Genomic DNA, 17796 nt, shown 5'->3' with positions numbered 1-17796 from the left:
TATATTACTTTCTGGGGGGAGTTCTTTGACTTCTCAGTGAGTATAGGGGATGCCCCAATGGGTGATTGTGGTTTAGCTTAATTTACGAATATTACAAAATTTGCGGAAGCACTACGTGTAAGGAATTCTTAGTATCATTTAAATAAAAAATATGGGATATCCTGTGCAACCTCTTCCTTAACCCCAATGATCAGACACACTTCCAACACAAGAGTTATAGGTTACTGGAAAACCCTTGTGCAAGCAGATGGAACACTAGGGTTAATGAGTAAGCAGAGGACAAATCTTCACAAAGCAAAGTTTGGAAGTCCACACTAACTGCTTAGAAGGAGTTTTGCTTGTGTCCTTCCTCTGTCACTTGCTGACTCATAGGATGTTACTGGGTTAAATTGCTAGACAGATGTGCCGCTTTTGTTAGAGAAGACAGAGATGTCTATAATCTGTTGTGGAACTAAAGCTACTCGACTGCCCTCTTACAAATTGCAGCAAACACCTCCTTGGATTTTAAGCGTATTGTTTGCACTCCAGGTGAGTCTTAAAAAGTTTCAGATCCACAGTGAGGAGATTACATAACTAGCGTAAAAGATGCTGGTAATTTATAGCCACAGGGACTATTGAGGGCAACACAGGGTGCAGGAAGTGGCTGCCTTTGTTGTTTATTCCTCCTATGAAGGTTGGGAGAATTACAGGAACATGGATAGGTGCATATCTATGATGTTGCAGAGTGATACAAAAGGACTTGAGGTAGAGACAAAAAAGTAACAATTGTTCCGTAGTGCTAGCCCAAGGTGTTACTCAAAACAATATATTGGCACTTTCCCTCTGGCCTACCACCATATTGTATGGCTGTGATTGTAGAGCTTATTATAGAGTAGATATACTATATCAGTAATTATGCTTTAAGTGCCCGTATAGATTTTGAATTTGTAAGAAAAACACTTGTTTCTTAAATGATGCTTATTAAGTTATAAAATGGTACCATGGGCATGTGAAAATGTATAGATTAAAGGCAGGCTAGACACACATTCCCAAAAAGACGTGCCTACCCTGATCTAGGTGAACATATGACCCTGCAGAAAGTACATAGCTTTACATTTTAGTAGTATAGGTTGATCTGTTCTTAAAACCTCTACGACTTAGACAATACAGGGGAAGGTTGTTGACTCTCAGAAGGTTAAATACAGGGAATCCACATAGAATGGGGCCCCGAGGCCAGAGAGAGTAGAGAAGCAAAGATAGAAGAGCGCAATGAAGATTTTTTTTGGGTAGGATGAAGACTTATTTGGTTTTCAAACATATTGTCTAGCTCATTTGCATATCCTTTCCCAGATTCCTCTGCTCCTATACAAAACTGACGGTTCATGTTTTTTGGGGGAGATGTACAGATGGCCTATGCAATAGCCTGCTGAGTATTTTTCAAACATAGTGGATAAAGCGGATGAATTTAAGCTCAGTAAGAGCAAGAATTTAGCAAGGAAGTATTTGTAAGTGGGTGGCAGCATAAAAAGAGTGTCTGCTAGCTCAGAAGAATGCAATTATATTACTATTGCTTTCTTTTCTAGCACCTGGTAGTTCAAGCCTCCCTGCTGTGCACCTGCCACTTCCTGCTTCTCCAGAGTCGCCCCCTACAGCTACAGGATCAGAGCCAGCTACTCGCCAGTAGCCTGTTCACGTGTGGCATTACTACAATTCTGCAAAGCAGTCTGGGAACCAGGTACATTTTCAATTTCAGTCAGTCTATTTTTATAATAGAATGTATCATGTGACAACCATCAGCCAATCACAGACTAAAGTCTTGCACATGCTCAGTAGGAACTGGTGCCTCAGAAAGTGTGCATATAAAAATACTTTGCACAATTTTATAATATAAGTAAATTGCATGCTCTATCTCAATTATTAACTTAAATTTTGACTTTAGTGTTAACAGATTATAGGGATATAAAACCCCAAAATTTTCTTTTATGATTTAGGTAGAACATTTCATTTTAAACAACTTTCCAGTTTACTTCTATTATCTAATGTGCTTAATTATCTTGGTATCATTTGTTGAAGGAGCAGCAGTGCACTACTGGTTTCTAACTGAACACATGGGTGAGCCAATGACAATCGGTATATATATATGCAGCCACTAATCAGCAGCTAGAACCTAGGTTCTTTGCTGCCCCTGAGCTTACCTAGATAAACCTTTCAGCAAAGATAACAAGAGAAGGAAGCAAATTAAATAATAGAAATTAAATGGAAAGTTGTTTAAAATTGTATGTTCTATCCAAATCATGAATGTCTAATTATGACTTTACTGTCCCTTTAAGGCCCAGATTACAAGTGGAGTGCTATTGATAGCGCAGAGTGTGCAATCCTTTATATGACTCTGCACTTAGAATAGCGCACAATTAGAAATTACAAGTCCATGGTAAAAAAAGAACTACCAGAGAATGGTAGCGTGGCCAACATATTTTTAGAGTGCCCTATACTTACAATGGATAGGGCTGCCATGCTAAACATCACTCAGATTACAAGTGTTCAGTTATGTGTAGCACTCGAATACAACACAAAACAGCGTTAAATGGCTAATACAACTGGAGACAGTAAATACATTGTTAATGGTAAAATAAAAGTATATAAAACATATTTAAGTAAATAGTTCCACTCCACTATATATTAAAAGTAAAATAAATGTTTAAAAAAGACCTTTATAGGGATATGATATATAAAACCTATGTGAAGCTACTGAGCTGGATAGCATTGTTCCTTCCTGGAACAGAAGCCTCATTAGTATATAAACCAAGGGATCTTTCATGAAAGTCGATTCCTTTTAAGTGAACATAAAATAGTTACTGCATGAATGACTTTGTTTAAACATTATCTAATAACAGTTGTTTATTGCCTGCTACTAAGGTCTGTTTTTTCTCACTGTGGGCTTTTTTTCACTTAGTGATTGCAATCCCTTATAAAAAATAAAAATGCATCATTTTGCATAACTAACTAACTAGCTCTAGAGTGTTTTCTTTAAAGGGGCAGTAAAATGAAAATGAAAAACAATAGATTGGATAGAGCATGACATTTTAAACAACTTTCCAGTTTACATCTTTCATCAGTTTTGCTTGGTAGCCTTTGTTAAAGTGACTTTCCAGTCAAAATGTAAATGCACATATATTAGTTACATATTTGAATAGAAACATATTTGCAATGTACATGGATTAGCAAAAATGTTTCTAGTAAAAGTTATTACTGTTTTAATGTTAACATTTTTCTCTGCATGCGCATGTGAAGCATGGCTGGATATTGTCACTGCACCCACATTTTAAACAATGCAGCTGCTCAGATAATAACTGGGGCTTGTATCATGTCAGCAATGAACAAATTGAGTCATTACCAGATTGTAAAAGTACCTTAGGCTGTCTGAGCAAGTGCTGTGTTTAAAATGCTGGTGCATGGTGCATACTTAAATATACTTTTGAAACAGCTATAGCTTTTATTAGAAGCATTTTTGCTAATGCATGTATATTACAAAATTGCTTCAGTTCAATATCGAAATGCACCCATGTGGTTTCCAATTTTGGCTGGAATATCCTTTTAAAGAGTAATCTTAGGCGAGCTTATGAGTGTGCACGTGTCTCTATCCATCTGGCAGCAGTGTTTGTTTATAGCAATGTTATACATAGTTGTAAACACTGATGATATGACCCCCATTTATTAATCTGTGTGCAGACAAGGTTCTCATGGTGACAACCTGTCTATGTGCCGTGCACTCTGGAGCAGCATCAACTGCCGGAATTAAGATTATAGACACAATCACATGTGCAACCCCATTCCCTTGCTTGCGTGCAACCATTTGTATGCAGGACTTGTCATTCATCCCAAAGAAAAGTCTGGGTTGTTTGATGTTCACAACCTCTGAGGTTACCGACACGTAAGAAGCAGCAGATATACGATGAGCGTGCATGAGCCAGCCGGAAACTAAATGGCCCAGAGGCCACTTAAGAATCTTCATAAATAGGGGCTATATGCTAAAGACACATGCGCACGCCTATGTTCCTATCAGCCTACCTAGGTTTACTCTTCAACAATGGATACAAGCGAACAAAGCACATTTAATAATAATAATAATAATAATAATAATAATAAAAGTAAATTGAATAGCTGTTTAAAACTGTATGCTCTATCTGAATCGTACCATTAACATTAAAGGGACATTGTACACTAGATTTTTATTTGCATAAATGATTTGTGGGAGTGTTTTTGTAACAATGTATAGTTTTGCTTATTTTTTTTTTTTTTTTTTTAAATTTTCAAAAGAGCTTTATTTAAATTATATGCAGATACACTTCATAAAATGCATGTACAAGATATACTTCGGCAGAAATGCAAAGCAAAACATCACTGAAACAGCACATTGTACATATTCTGAAAAAAAAAAAAACATGACATTTACATGTACATATGCACCGTAAGTTTGAAATATTAAATCACATTCCTTAAATCAGTGTATCTCTCTATTCTTCCCATTTTTGGCATTGCAGACCACTCTTGGGTCTTATTGATAGAACTGGAAAAAGTAGGAATGGGAATTAAAAAAAAAAACAAATAAACAAAACAAAACAAAATACAGACATCAAAAGGGACTAAAGGGAAGGGAATCAAACAACTATAACAATGTGAGTGAGATGAGATGGCTTAATTTATATCTAAATAGGCCTCCCGTAGGCCCCTGGCACTCTCACCTGTGATATATAATTATAGCATATAGGGATTGGGAAAAGATTTGGGTTTTAAAGAGGGACTGATAAAGATTAGAATTGTAACTGGGATTTAGCAATTTATGTGTAACACCTTGTGAATTCAGGTTGGGGATATCTGTGGGAGACAAGAACTGAGCGACTGGATATACCTAACACTATATTTTAAACTCTAGGGCTACAATACATTAGTATAATCATCAGACGGTTTTTAAATATTTATCCTTCCTAAAAATATGAACTTATCTGAGGTTTTGCCGTCTAGACTACCACTAAGTGCAGATATTCAAACATGTGGATTAAAGGGTTTAGTGCCTTCAGAAGTTATCCTGTTATGGTGTTTAGCCCATTCCACCCACCTCGGGCCCCGGCCGTAGGCCACGCAGAGAAGGGGGGGGCACGCAATGATTGCTCTGTCAAGGCTAATTTATTTGTTGTAAACCAGCGATCAGCATAAATAACCTCAGTAGTGGTGTCCTTTTGGTATGAGTAAGAGGGCTCCAACTAGTCAACAAGGGGACATGTATATGTAGAAACCCATGCATCACAATATAACTTATATAATCACTAAGAAGTATATAGTGGACTTCAGAAACTCCTGACACAGTCGCTTGTTGTAACGTATACATAGGGCTATGAAGTCTGTTCTGATGTACTTTCCCCCCAACCACCATTAAAATAAAATAAACACCAACCTAGCACTTAAAAAACGTGCAGAATAAACTATTTACAGCTCTGAACAATAACGTGTATTATACCGCTACAGGACCAGTCGAGTCAATGCTGTAAAGTTCGAAAGGGGCATCTGTAGTCTACCCCTTTCTTGTTTTCGGGTAACAATCGCTCGTATGGAAGTGGCCATTGTCCCCGTATAAATCAATTAAGCATCTCCGCCATCCGGTCTCAGCTGGGATGTTATGCCAGCGGTTTAAGAGCAGTTCAGAGAGTATTTTTGGCGCCCTCAGCGCCTTTTGTGAAACTGCATGTCCCATATTTATGTTAGGGGTGTCTATCACATCACTATGTTTGCAAATGAAGCCCTTGAAAAAGGTATTCAGCGGCATAGAAGTATTTATCGCCTTGCTGTACTGTAACTCCGGGTACCCATCCGGCTGTGAGCCTCCGTCTGACTCCTCAAAAGGCATGACACATCCTTTATATGAGAGCCCTTGTTGAGGCCACACACGTCCATCTAGTGGGTGTCTGCATATGAGGAAAGTCGGGTGTTGGGTAAGATCTCGGCCCTTTACTTTGATGGACATGCATCCCAGGTTGTGACTAAGATCCATTTTTGGCTGCAATGTTCCATGGTCAGGCGCTTTGTGTAGGTGTTCTGCACATGTTTTGTGGTGGATTGTATTAGGTGTAGTAGTTTCCACAAGACCGGCTCTATTTTGGCTGTCGGAATCATAGGTTCTCTCTCCTTGATCCTCCGGTACACTATCGGAGCTCATTTTCCTCATCAAATAGTCATATGGCGCCTTTTCCAGTAACAATTCGAAGATTTTCTCTAATCTTTCCACGGATGATGGAAGGGGATGTTGTTTCTCCGGTTCGGTCACACAAATCATTATTAATGAGGGAAAGTAAGTGAAGCCTCCGCACAATTCCTTCCAGTATTTATCACGGTGTTGTAACAGGATTAAAGTCCCAAAAGATAGAAATATTGAAGAGGTTCAGTAAGATAAATTTCTCTAGCAGCACTGATAACCCGGCTCTTCCAGGGGGGGAGGTGGATACCTGTCAGCAGGCCGCCGCTTAAGGCCTTTCTCCGATCTGAGTCCCCATATAAACAGCAGAACAAGATGATTTTGGCTCCCAGATACCTGATCTACAGAGTTGTCAAGTGATATGTTTTTTTCTTCTTCCTGTTAATTACCAACAATCGGCGGATTATTGGGAGATCTTTTGGAGCCTACAAAAAATGCGTCCTGTTCTGAACGCTGCACGGACACACCCCCCTTGCTTATTTTTTTTAATAACATTCGGCTTAATTTAAGACTCCTAACCGAACCCCAAAGTATCAGATGTAGACTGAAGTCTACACACACTACTTTCCCTTGTTTGTCTAATCTGTCTTTTCATATGTGAGGGAGTGTCTGCTCTTCCAACTTTCCCTGCCCCTTTCACTCGGTGTCCCAGCCTAACCTCATCAAGAGTGCTAAACTGGGACCCGGAGCTTCTAAATATGTTTTTAAAAGATTTTATTCTGGATTTTTAGATCAGCATCTGCGCATCCTATTCTTCTTTATAGTAGTGTCCATTACATGCAGTTATATGAAAATTGGTGTACACTGTCCCTTTAAGGAAAATCTCAAAAAGAACAAGAACAATCTATATTACTCTTTACCATATCAACTGGACTATTGCTATTTGAGGTCCTATAGTAACTGAAAGAATAGCAAGCAACTCAGGGGCATTTTTATGAATTGATATAAAGGATAGAATAAGTGGAAAGTGGACAAAAGCTGTTTTACAGAAAATTATACAGTGTGCATAGGGTCATGAAAGGAAACCAGGTGGAAAGTGGAGAGAGGAAAAAAGGTTGTGACAGTGAATGCCGCAATATTTTAATATAGCATTGCAGTAAACACAATGGCCTAGATTTCAAGTTGTGCGGTATGGCTATACTGCTGAAAAACTGGCCTTTGCCAGTGAAATATTCAGGTCATCCGTATTACAAGTCGCGGCGGTACCGTTATACCGCTAGCGTTTTAGCCTATACCGCAACTCTCCATTCCATTCTCAAAAAATATCTTTTGAGTGTAGAATATTCAGCTCACCCGTATTAAAGTTTGTCTGGTCCGGCTATTCCGCTAGCGTTATAGCTTATACTGTAACGATCCATTCTGTTATCAAAGACCAGAAGTTATGAATTTTGAGAAACAGAAATGTTTCACAAAAATCGTAACAAACATTTTACAAAGTAAACACCCATAAACTACCTATTATCCCCTAATCCGCCACCCACTTACATCGCCAACACTAAATTAAAGTATTGACTCCTAATTCGTCGCCCACCCACATTGTGACTACCTAAATGAAAGTATTAACCCCTAATCCGTCAATCCCCCACATCACCAACACTAAATAAACCTTCTAACCCCTAATCCGGCTGACCCCCACATCGCGATACACTAAATTAAACTATTTACCCATAAACTTAACACCCCCCTAACTTTAAATTAAAGTTATAATATAACTACGTTCAAATAAATAAAAACTTACCCGTGAAATAAAAAGAAAGTAATCTTAAACTATAAATAAACCTAACATAACTATTTTAAAAAAATAAACTAAACTGAAAATAAAAAACGTAACTTACAAAATTAAAAAATCCCAACATTACAAAAAAAAAAAAAAAAACTAATACTAACCCCCGACAAAGGTACTCACCATTCCTGAAGTCCAGACATCCATCTTCTTCAAGGAGGAGTAAAGTCTTCATCCAGGCGCCGACATCTACTGTAATAGTCTGTATTTGTAGCAATTTGAACAAGCATTTAATTTTGTTTTATAAATAAGAACCAACAATTTCCTCAAAAGTAGGTTTGTAACATAAAAGAAGCTTGATGAATTCGTTGTCAGTGCTTCATATAATGTATTACTATTTGCCCAATAAGTGACAGTTTATTAACTTCATAAACTGTATTACTTTCAGGGCATTTGATAATGCAAACAGTTCAAATTAAGCAGAAACGTAAAATATAGTATTCCTTAATTAGGCAGGTAAAGTTCATCAAAATAAGTAAGGATAACGATTAATAATAAAATAATTAGGTCTGACCTGAGAACACAGGAATTGTTACTTGTCCGTTTGTTATGTACAGCAGCGTGGTACTCAGAGGGAGAGCGGTTGCGGCTGCAGCTGATGACGTCACCGCTACTTGCTGTGCTGTGTATGAAGCTGCTTGAATCCTGTTACCTTGTAAATGCTTCAGGGTTTGATGTCGAGTTAGTTTGATTTCCTTATAGTATGAAATATCTTCCAGTGTTGAATTGAGTAGAAGAGCTGCTAGATGTAGGAATGAAAAATAAGAGATGTTATCAGTAACTCTTCAAATAAGAATTTATGAGGCTGTTGGAGAGTGAGGAAAACTCTCAGTGTAACGCTTGTGCTGTGAATCCTTTCTCAATTAACCAGCAATGAATGCTGGGGGGAAGTGCTTGATATAGGAGGCTCTTAAAGGGACAGATCATTAGCAAGCAGTAACCCTGACAGAGCCCCCCACAAAAAGAACCACAGCGAGGTTCAAGGCCTAGGACGATCAGGGTTACGTCTATGGAAGAGGGAAATCAGACGTGGAGCAGATATGTTCGAGGCAGGCTCCCAGGAATCATCCTCATGGCCAAAACCTTTCCAATGAACCAAATAGAAAAGATTCCCACGACGTAGTCTAGAATCCAGAATGCTATGAACCTCATACTGGCAATCAAGATTAGCAGAAGGTATTGGGTCTTCTGATGTAATATTTGTTATGGGTAGGTTGCAAGGTTTGATAAGAGACACATGGAAAGTTGGATGTATCTTAAAAGTTGATGGTAGTTGGAGTGTAACTGTTGTTGGACCATTTACCCTGACGATAGGGTAAGGACCCAAAAAGAGTTTACCTAGTTTCCTACAAGGATAAGGTATCTTGAGGTTCTTAGTGGAGAGCCATACTTGTTGTCCTACGGAATATTGAGGACTAGGTCTGTGGCGAAGATCGTAGTACCTGCGTTGTGATGCCTGTGCCTGAAGAATATGTTCACGAATTGAAGAAAAGTTAGCAGAAATGTCATTAACCAGATCATTCACCTGAGGACATGGGGTGTCAATCTTCGGAAGTAGTGTGAAATTTGGATGTAAACCATAATTTATAAAAAATGGTGATGTGCCAGTTGTAGAACTCTTATTATTATTATAGGCAAATTCTGCTAGGGGCAAGTAGGTGGCCCAAGAATCTTGTTGGTGAGAGCAGAAACAACGTAGGTATTGCTCTAGCCACTGGTTCACCCTCTCCGTCTGCCCATTCGTCTGAGGATGGTAAGCAGTGGTGAGTTTTTGTTCTATATGCAGAGCAGCACACAAATTTCTCCAGAACTTAGATGTGAATTGGGTTCCACGGTCACTAAGGATGGTTTTAGGTATTCCATGCAGTCTTACAATATTTTGAATGAACAATTCACTGGTGAACTTGGAAGTGGGTAGGGAGGTAACCGGTATGAAATGTGCCATCTTTGAGAATAGATCGGTGACAACCATTATAGTGGTATATTTGTTGGAGAGAGGTAAGTCCACGATAAAGTCTAGGGATACCGCCTCCCAGGGTACTTGAGGTACAGGTAAAGGCTGTAAAAGACCCACAGGGAGTTGTTTAGAAGGTTTGGAGGTTGCGCATATAACACATTTAGAAATATATTCTTTGAGATCGAGGTTAAGAGTAGGCCACCAAAAAGATCTCTTAAGTAAATCCAAAGTTTTATCCCTTCCCATGTGTCCAGCAAGGGGAGACTCATGAACTGTTTTCAAGATTGAAGATCTAAGATTTGGAGGTATGTATAGCTTCCCGTCCTTATAGAGTAAGCCATCAGAATTGTAAGTAAGATCTGTATGAGGTACTGATGGATCAATAGCAGTAGCATCTTTTATCACTGTAGTTAGACTTGTTATAACTCCAATGATAGAGTCCTTAGGAACAATAGTAGTAGGAATGCATGGTATTATAGGTTTAGGACCTTGTCTAGAGAGGGCGTCAGCCTTGCCATTTTTTGTACCAGGCCTGTAGGTAATGATGTAATGGAAACGAGAGAAGTAAAGACTCCAGCGTAATTGTCTGGAGGATAGAGTTCGATTAGACTGAAGATATTGCAGATTTTTGTGGTCAGTATATATGACAGTTGGTTGTGTTGCACCCTCAAGCAAATGCCTCCAGTGATCGAAGGAACACTTTATTGCAAGTAATTCTTTCTCGCCAACTGGATAATTTAACTCTGCTGGTTGCATCAATCTAGAGAAGAATGCGACCGGATGTAAGGGTTCTTTGAATGATTTCCTTTGAGAGAGGATTGCCCCTATTGCGAACTCAGAAGCGTCAACTTCCAGGATAAATTGCTTTTCTAAATCCGGGTATTGGAGAATGGGTGCTGTAGTGAATTTATTTTTTAAAAGGTCAAATACCTGTTGAGTATGGCTTGTCCACCTGAAAGGATGATTCAATTTGGTGAGTTCAGTAAGAGGTTTGGTAATAGCAGCAAATCCAGGAATGAATTTCCTATAATAATTTGAGAAGCCAAGGAAACGTTGAACATCTTTCTTACATTGAGGAGTCGGCCAATTATGAATGGCCTGAACCTTGTCATCTTGCATCTTGATTCCTTCAGGAGAGATGTTATACCCCAGAAAAGAGATATTATTTGATTCAAATATACATTTTTCTAGTTTAGCGTATAGGTTATTTTTTCGTAACCTAGTGAGAACTTCTCTAACATGCATTCTATGTTGATCTAAATTTTGTGAGTAAACTAGAATATCGTCCAAATAGACAACAACATATACATCCAAAATATCTCTGAAAAGATCATTGATTAAGCATTGGAATGTTGCTGGGGCATTGCACAGACCGAATGGCATCACTGTATATTCGAATAGCCCATATCTAGTCCGAAAAGCAGTGAGCCATTCGTCGCCAGCTCTCATTCGTATAAGATTATAGGCACCTCGAAGATCCAATTTAGTGAAAATTGAGGCCCCCCTTAATCTTTCAATTAATTCAGGGATTAAAGGTAGGGGGTACCTGTTTTTTCTGGTACGCCTGTTCAATTCCCTGTAATCAATGATTGGTCTTAACGTGCCATCTTTATTGGTAACAAAAAATATGCCTGCACCTGCAGGAGAGGTACTAGGTCTTATAAAACCTTTTCGGAGGTTCTCATCGATATAATTTTTAAGGTGTTCTAGTTCTGGTTTAGAAAGGGGGTAGATATGTCCATAGGGAATTGAAACTCCTGGGAGTAAATCAATAGGACAATCGTAATCCCTATGAGGGGGCAAACATTCAGCTTCTTTTTTATTAAAAACATCTGAGAAGTCTGCATATTGTTTGGGTAAAATATTATCCTCAACCTGTAGCATAATTAAATCTGATGATGTCTCACCATTTTGAGTGAGATGAGGAAAAGATAAACTGAGGTCATTCCAGTTTATAGTTGGTTTGTGTTTACAAAACCAATTTATACCAAGGATTACATTAAACATTGGTGAAGATATGACATCAAAAGTGAGTGTTTCTGTGATGTGTGTGCAAGATATTACCTGTAATGGTGTAGTTTGGTGTGTGACAGGACCTGATTTTAAAAAAGAGCCATCAATGACCTTCACAGAGACTGGAGTTTTCTTAGAGACTAGAGGTATTTTATTCTGTTTCACAAAAGAAAAATCAACAAAATTTCTACATGAGCCGGTGTCCAGGATAGCTTCAGTTGTTATCCTGATTTGATCCCACTGTAAAATAATAGGGATAGTTAAATATGATGGTTTAATGGTTTTCATTAACAGGGATTCAGAGATGTTAGGCAACCTACCCTTCTTATTCCTAGCCAGAACTGGGCAGTCCTTTACTTCATGTGTAGGGCAGGCACAATACATGCACAAACTATGCAACTTCCTCCTAGTCTTTTCCTGAGAGGAGAGGGGACCCTTTATGAAGCCTATGTCCATAGGTTGTGGTGATTCCTTAGTTTGATAAACAGGTGTGGAGAGAAAGCTTTTTGTACCGCTAGCCTTTTCAGAGCGGCGTTCCCTAAGCCGTCTATCTATGTTAATAGTGAGAGAAAAGAAATCTTCCAATGAATCTGGAATACCTGTGCGTGAAAGCTCATCCTTTATATCCTCAGATAATCCTAAACGATATTGAGTTTTAAGGGAGACCTCATTCCATCCCGAATCACGGGCAAAAATTTTAAATTGTGTGATGTAAGACTCCACTGGGTTCTTTCTTTGTTTTAAAGATCTAAGTAAGTTTTCAGCTGTGACCTGTTTGAAAGGGTCATCATATAATGCTGACATTTGATCAAAGAATTCATCTAGAGATCCCAGTATTGCATCATCATTTTCAAAAAAAGAGTCAGCCCAAGCCCTAGGTTCCCCCCTCAAATATGATATCACAGTGAGCACTCTTGATCTTTCTGTGGGATAAGTACGTGGCTTTAATTGAAAAAGCAGCAAACAGGAGTTTTTAAACTCTCTGAATCTTGAACGGTCACCAGAGAATTTTTCTGGGGGGGAGACCATAGGTTCAGGGATGGAATCTGCACTTGCAGGTTTAGGTGCCAGAGTCTCTCTTAAGCAGGCCTTCAAAGCCTGATTTTCCACTTGTAATTCATGGAAAGAACCTGATAAAGCTTCTAATCTGTCTGACAAGACTTGAACTTTATCACTTAAAAGATCTTGTTCCATAATTGCTGTTGAAAGTATATGTTTAGTATAGGATAATTCTGTGTACACAAACACTAAATCCTTTCTTCTTTATGGCTGGTTAATTCTGTAATAGTCTGTATTTGTAGCAATTTGAACAAGCATTTAATTTTGTTTTATAAATAAGAACCAACAATTTCCTCAAAAGTAGGTTTGTAACATAAAAGAAGCTTGATGAATTCGTTGTCAGTGCTTCATATAATGTATTACTATTTGCCCAATAAGTGACAGTTTATTAACTTCATAAACTGTATTACTTTCAGGGCATTTGATAATGCAAACAGTTCAAATTAAGCAGAAACGTAAAATATAGTATTCCTTAATTAGGCAGGTAAAGTTCATCAAAATAAGTAAGGATAACGATTAATAATAAAATAATTAGGTCTGACCTGAGAACACAGGAATTGTTACTTGTCCGTTTGTTATGTACAGCAGCGTGGTACTCAGAGGGAGAGCGGTTGCGGCTGCAGCTGATGACGTCACCGCTACTTGCTGTGCTGTGTATGAAGCTGCTTGAATCCTGTTACCTTGTAAATGCTTCAGGGTTTGATGTCGAGTTAGTTTGATTTCCTTATAGTATGAAATATCTTCCAGTGTTGAATTGAGTAGAAGAGCTGCTAGATGTAGGAATGAAAAATAAGAGATGTTATCAGTAACTCTTCAAATAAGAATTTATGAGGCTGTTGGAGAGTGAGGAAAACTCTCAGTGTAACGCTTGTGCTGTGAATCCTTTCTCAATTAACCAGCAATGAATGCTGGGGGGAAGTGCTTGATATAGGAGGCTCTTAAAGGGACAGATCATTAGCAAGCAGTAACCCTGACATCTACATACAGTGCGGGGCCATCTTCTTTCTTCCTCCTGGTGGCGCGGACTTCCAACATGGTGCCTCTTCTTCATGCAATCTCTGCCGCACACTGAAGATTGAATGCAAGGTACCCCTTTTATATTGGCGCACCTTGCATCCCTATTGGCTGAAATTTTGAAATCAGCCAATAGGATGAGAGCTGCTTAATTCCAATTGGCTGATTTGAGAGCTCTCAAACGGCTAGATTACAAGTTTTGCGCTATAGAGAGTAGTTAACGAACGCAACAAAAGTTGCGTTATTTCACCCTCTATAGCGCAGCCATTACAAGTTTTGAAACAGCCGTCTTTTGCGTGCGATATGGTTGCGTTGAGCTCCATACTGCACACAATCTAAGTGCTGTTTTGACGTGCTCATGCGCGCTTTACCCTTAGACATCAATGGGGAGAGCGGGCTAAAAAAAACCTGCGATCGCGGAATAAAAAGCTCCGTAACGCAGCCCCATTGATATCTATGGGGGGAAAAAAAGTAACGTTTAAACCTAACACCCTAACTTAAACCCCACATCTAAACATCCCTAATCTGCTGCCCCCAACATCGCCGCCACCTACATACAGTTATTAACCCCTAATCTGCCGCTCCTGATATCGCCGCCACCTAAATAAAACTATTAACCCCTAATCTGCCACTCCCGATGTCGCTGCCACTATATTAAAGTTATTAACCCCTATTCCCCTGCACCCCAACATCGCCCACACTATATAATAAAACCTAAGCTAGCTACTATATAACTAATAATTATATTGTAGCTAGCTTAGTTTTTTTTTATTTCACAGGTAAGTTTGTATTTATTTTAACTAGGTAGACTAGTTAGTAAATAGTTATTAACTATTTACTAACTACCTAGTTAAAATAAATACAAACCTGTGAAATAAAACCTAAGTTGCCTTACACTAAAAACTAATATTACAAAAAATAAAAAACACTAAAATTACAAAAAATTAAAAAACCTACCATTACAAAAAATAACAAACGAAATTATACAAAATAATAAAAAATATTCCTATTCTAATACCCTTTTAAAAAAATAAAAAACCCACCCAAAATAAAAAAACCTTATCTATAATAAACTACCAAGGGCCTTTTTGTGGGCCCTTAAAAGGGCCTTTTGTAGGGCATTGCCCTAAAGCTATTAGATTTTTTCCTACAAAAGAAAAACAAACACCCCCTAACAGTATACAAACCCCCAACCCCCCAAACCCACAAAATAAAAATAAAGTAAAACCTAATCTACCCATTGCCCTGAAAAGGGCATTTGTATGGGCATTTGTAAGCTCTTTTTCCTGCCCTTAAAGGTGCATTCAGCTCTTTTATGAAATGCACAAACCCTAATCTAAAAATAAAACTCACCCAAAACAAAAACAAAAAACATTACACAAAATAACAAATGATCAAAAATAATAAAAATGATTCCTATTCTAATACCTATTTAAAAAAACCACCCCAAAATAAACTACCAATTGCCCTTAAAAGGGCCTTTTGTAGGGCATTGCCTTAAGTTAAACAGCTCTTTTACCTGAAAACAAATTACAAAGACCCACTAACATTACAAACCCCCACCCCCCAAACCCACAAAATAAAAAAAAAAACGATCTAAAAAAACCTAAGCTAACCATTGCCCTGAAAATAGCATTTGTATGGGCATTGCCCTCAAAAGGGCATTTAGCTCTTTTACGAAAAGACCAAACCCTAAACTAAAAAAAAAAAAAAACATCCAAAAATGTTTAAAAAATCGGAGCTTCATCCCAGTGGCTCCATCTTCATCCAAGCGATTCCATTGTCATCCAGGCGGCAGATGGCTCACATCTTCATCCAGGCAGCAGGCGGCTCCATCTTCATCCAGGCGGCATCTTCTATCTTCATCCCGTGGCGTCTTCTATCTTCATTCCGGCAGCATGGAGCGGGTCCATGCTGAAGACATCTGGCATGGAGCATATTCTTCATGCGGTCGCCGCCGTCCGTACACTAAATCTTCAATGCAAGATATGCGATTCAAGATGGCGTCCCTTGCATTCCTATTGGCTGATTTGATTTTTGAAATTCAAATCAGCCAATAGGATGAGAGCTACTGAAATCCTATTAGCTGTTCAAATCAGCCAATAGGATGAGAGCTACTGAAATTCTATTGGCTATTTAAATATAATCAACCCCCGAAGATACATAAAAAATCAGCCAATAGGAATGCAAGGGACGCCATCTTGAATTGCATACCTTGCATTGAAGATTCAGTGTACGGCGGAGACCGTATGAAGAGGATGCTCCACGCCTGATGTCTTCAGGGCGGATCCGCTCCGCGCCGCTGGGATGAAGATAGAAGCCGCCACCGGCATGAAGATAGAAGATGCCGCCTGGATGAAGATGGAGCCGTCTGGATGAAGATGGAGCTGCCAGGATGAATATCCTTCAAGCGGGACTTCAACAACTGTAAATGGATCTTTGGGGGTTAGTGTCAGGATTTTTTTAAACTTTTTTGGGTGTTTTTTTTTTTAATTTAGGGTTTGGGCTTTTCGTAAGAGAGCTAAACGCCCTTTTAAGAGCAATGCCCATACAAATGCTTTTTTCAAGGCAATGGGTAGCTTAGGTTTTTGTTAGAGTTAGTTTTTTTTTTATTTTGGGGGTTGGTTGGGTGGTGGGTTTTACAGTTGGGGGGTCTTTGTATTTTTTTTTACAGGTAAAAGAGCTGTTTAACTTAGGGCAATGCCCTACAAAAGGCCCTTTTAAGGGCTATTGGTAGTTTATTGTAGGCTAGGGTTTTTTTATTTTGGGTGGGCTTTTTTTATTTTTATAGGGCTTTTAGATTAGGTGTAATTCTTTTTTATTTTTGATAATTTCGTTTGTTATTTTTCGTAATTCACTGTTTGTTATTTTTTGTAATTTAGTATTTTTTATTTTTTGTATTTAGATTTTTATAGTAGTTTTTATTGGTAGTTAGTTTAATATTAGTTAAATAGCTATATTAGTTTAATTGTTAGTTTAAACTTAGTTTTTTTAATTTGACAGGTAAGTTTTAATTTTATTTGAGAAAGGGAAATTGTAATTTTAATATAAAGTTAGGGGGCGTTAGGTTTAGGGGTTACTTGTTTAAATTAGTTTATTGCTATGTGGGGGCTTGCGGTTTCAGGGTTAATAGTTTAATTTAGTATATTTTGTTGTGGGGGCTTGCGGTTTAGGGGTTAATAGGTTTATTATAGTGGTGGCGGTGTAGGGCTTAATAACTTTAGTATAGTGGGGGTGATGTGGGCGGACGGTAGATTAGGGGTTGATTATATTTAAATAGTAATTGCGATGTGAGAGGGCGACTGTTTAGGGGTTAATAACTTTATTATAGTGGTGACGATGTCGGTGAGCGGAGGAATAGGGGTTAATACATTTTATTAGTGGCGGTGATGTCGGGAGCGGCAGATTAGGAGTTAATAACTTTAATATAGTGTTTGCGATGCGGGAGGGCCTCGGTTTAAGGGTTAATAGGTAGTTTATGGGTGTTAGTGTACTTTGTAACACTTTATTTATGAGTTTTATGTAACAGTTTACTTGCGTAAAACTCATAACTACTGCTTTAAGATGGCGTTACAGATCCTGTTGTTATAGGGTGTAACGCAAGCTTTTTAGCCTCACCGCAAAACTTGTAATACCGGCGCTATGGAAGTCCCATGAAAAAACGTCCTTATTACGAGTGCGGGACTGACATTGCGTTACAGGCTAAAAGTCTTGCGGTACAGCTCTACCGACAAGACTCGTAAT

The 17796-nt window shown here is 38.5% G+C and overlaps 1 protein-coding gene across 1 annotated transcript in view; it reads left to right on the top strand.

The window, feature by feature from the left end:
* Positions 1-429: 429 nt before the first annotated feature.
* The window catches only part of SLC23A3 (solute carrier family 23 member 3), a 144013-nt gene continuing 126646 nt past the window's right edge, over positions 430-17796 (top strand). The window contains exons 1-2 of the mRNA XM_053712425.1: positions 430-528; positions 1563-1714. Coding sequence (XP_053568400.1) covers positions 430-528; positions 1563-1714 — 251 coding nt within the window. The remainder of the gene's footprint in view (positions 529-1562; positions 1715-17796) is intronic.

This window comes from Bombina bombina, chromosome 1, assembly GCF_027579735.1.
Source record: "Bombina bombina isolate aBomBom1 chromosome 1, aBomBom1.pri, whole genome shotgun sequence".
Classification (NCBI taxonomy): Eukaryota; Metazoa; Chordata; class Amphibia; order Anura; family Bombinatoridae; genus Bombina; species Bombina bombina.
This window is presented reverse-complemented; position numbering and strand designations above follow the sequence as displayed.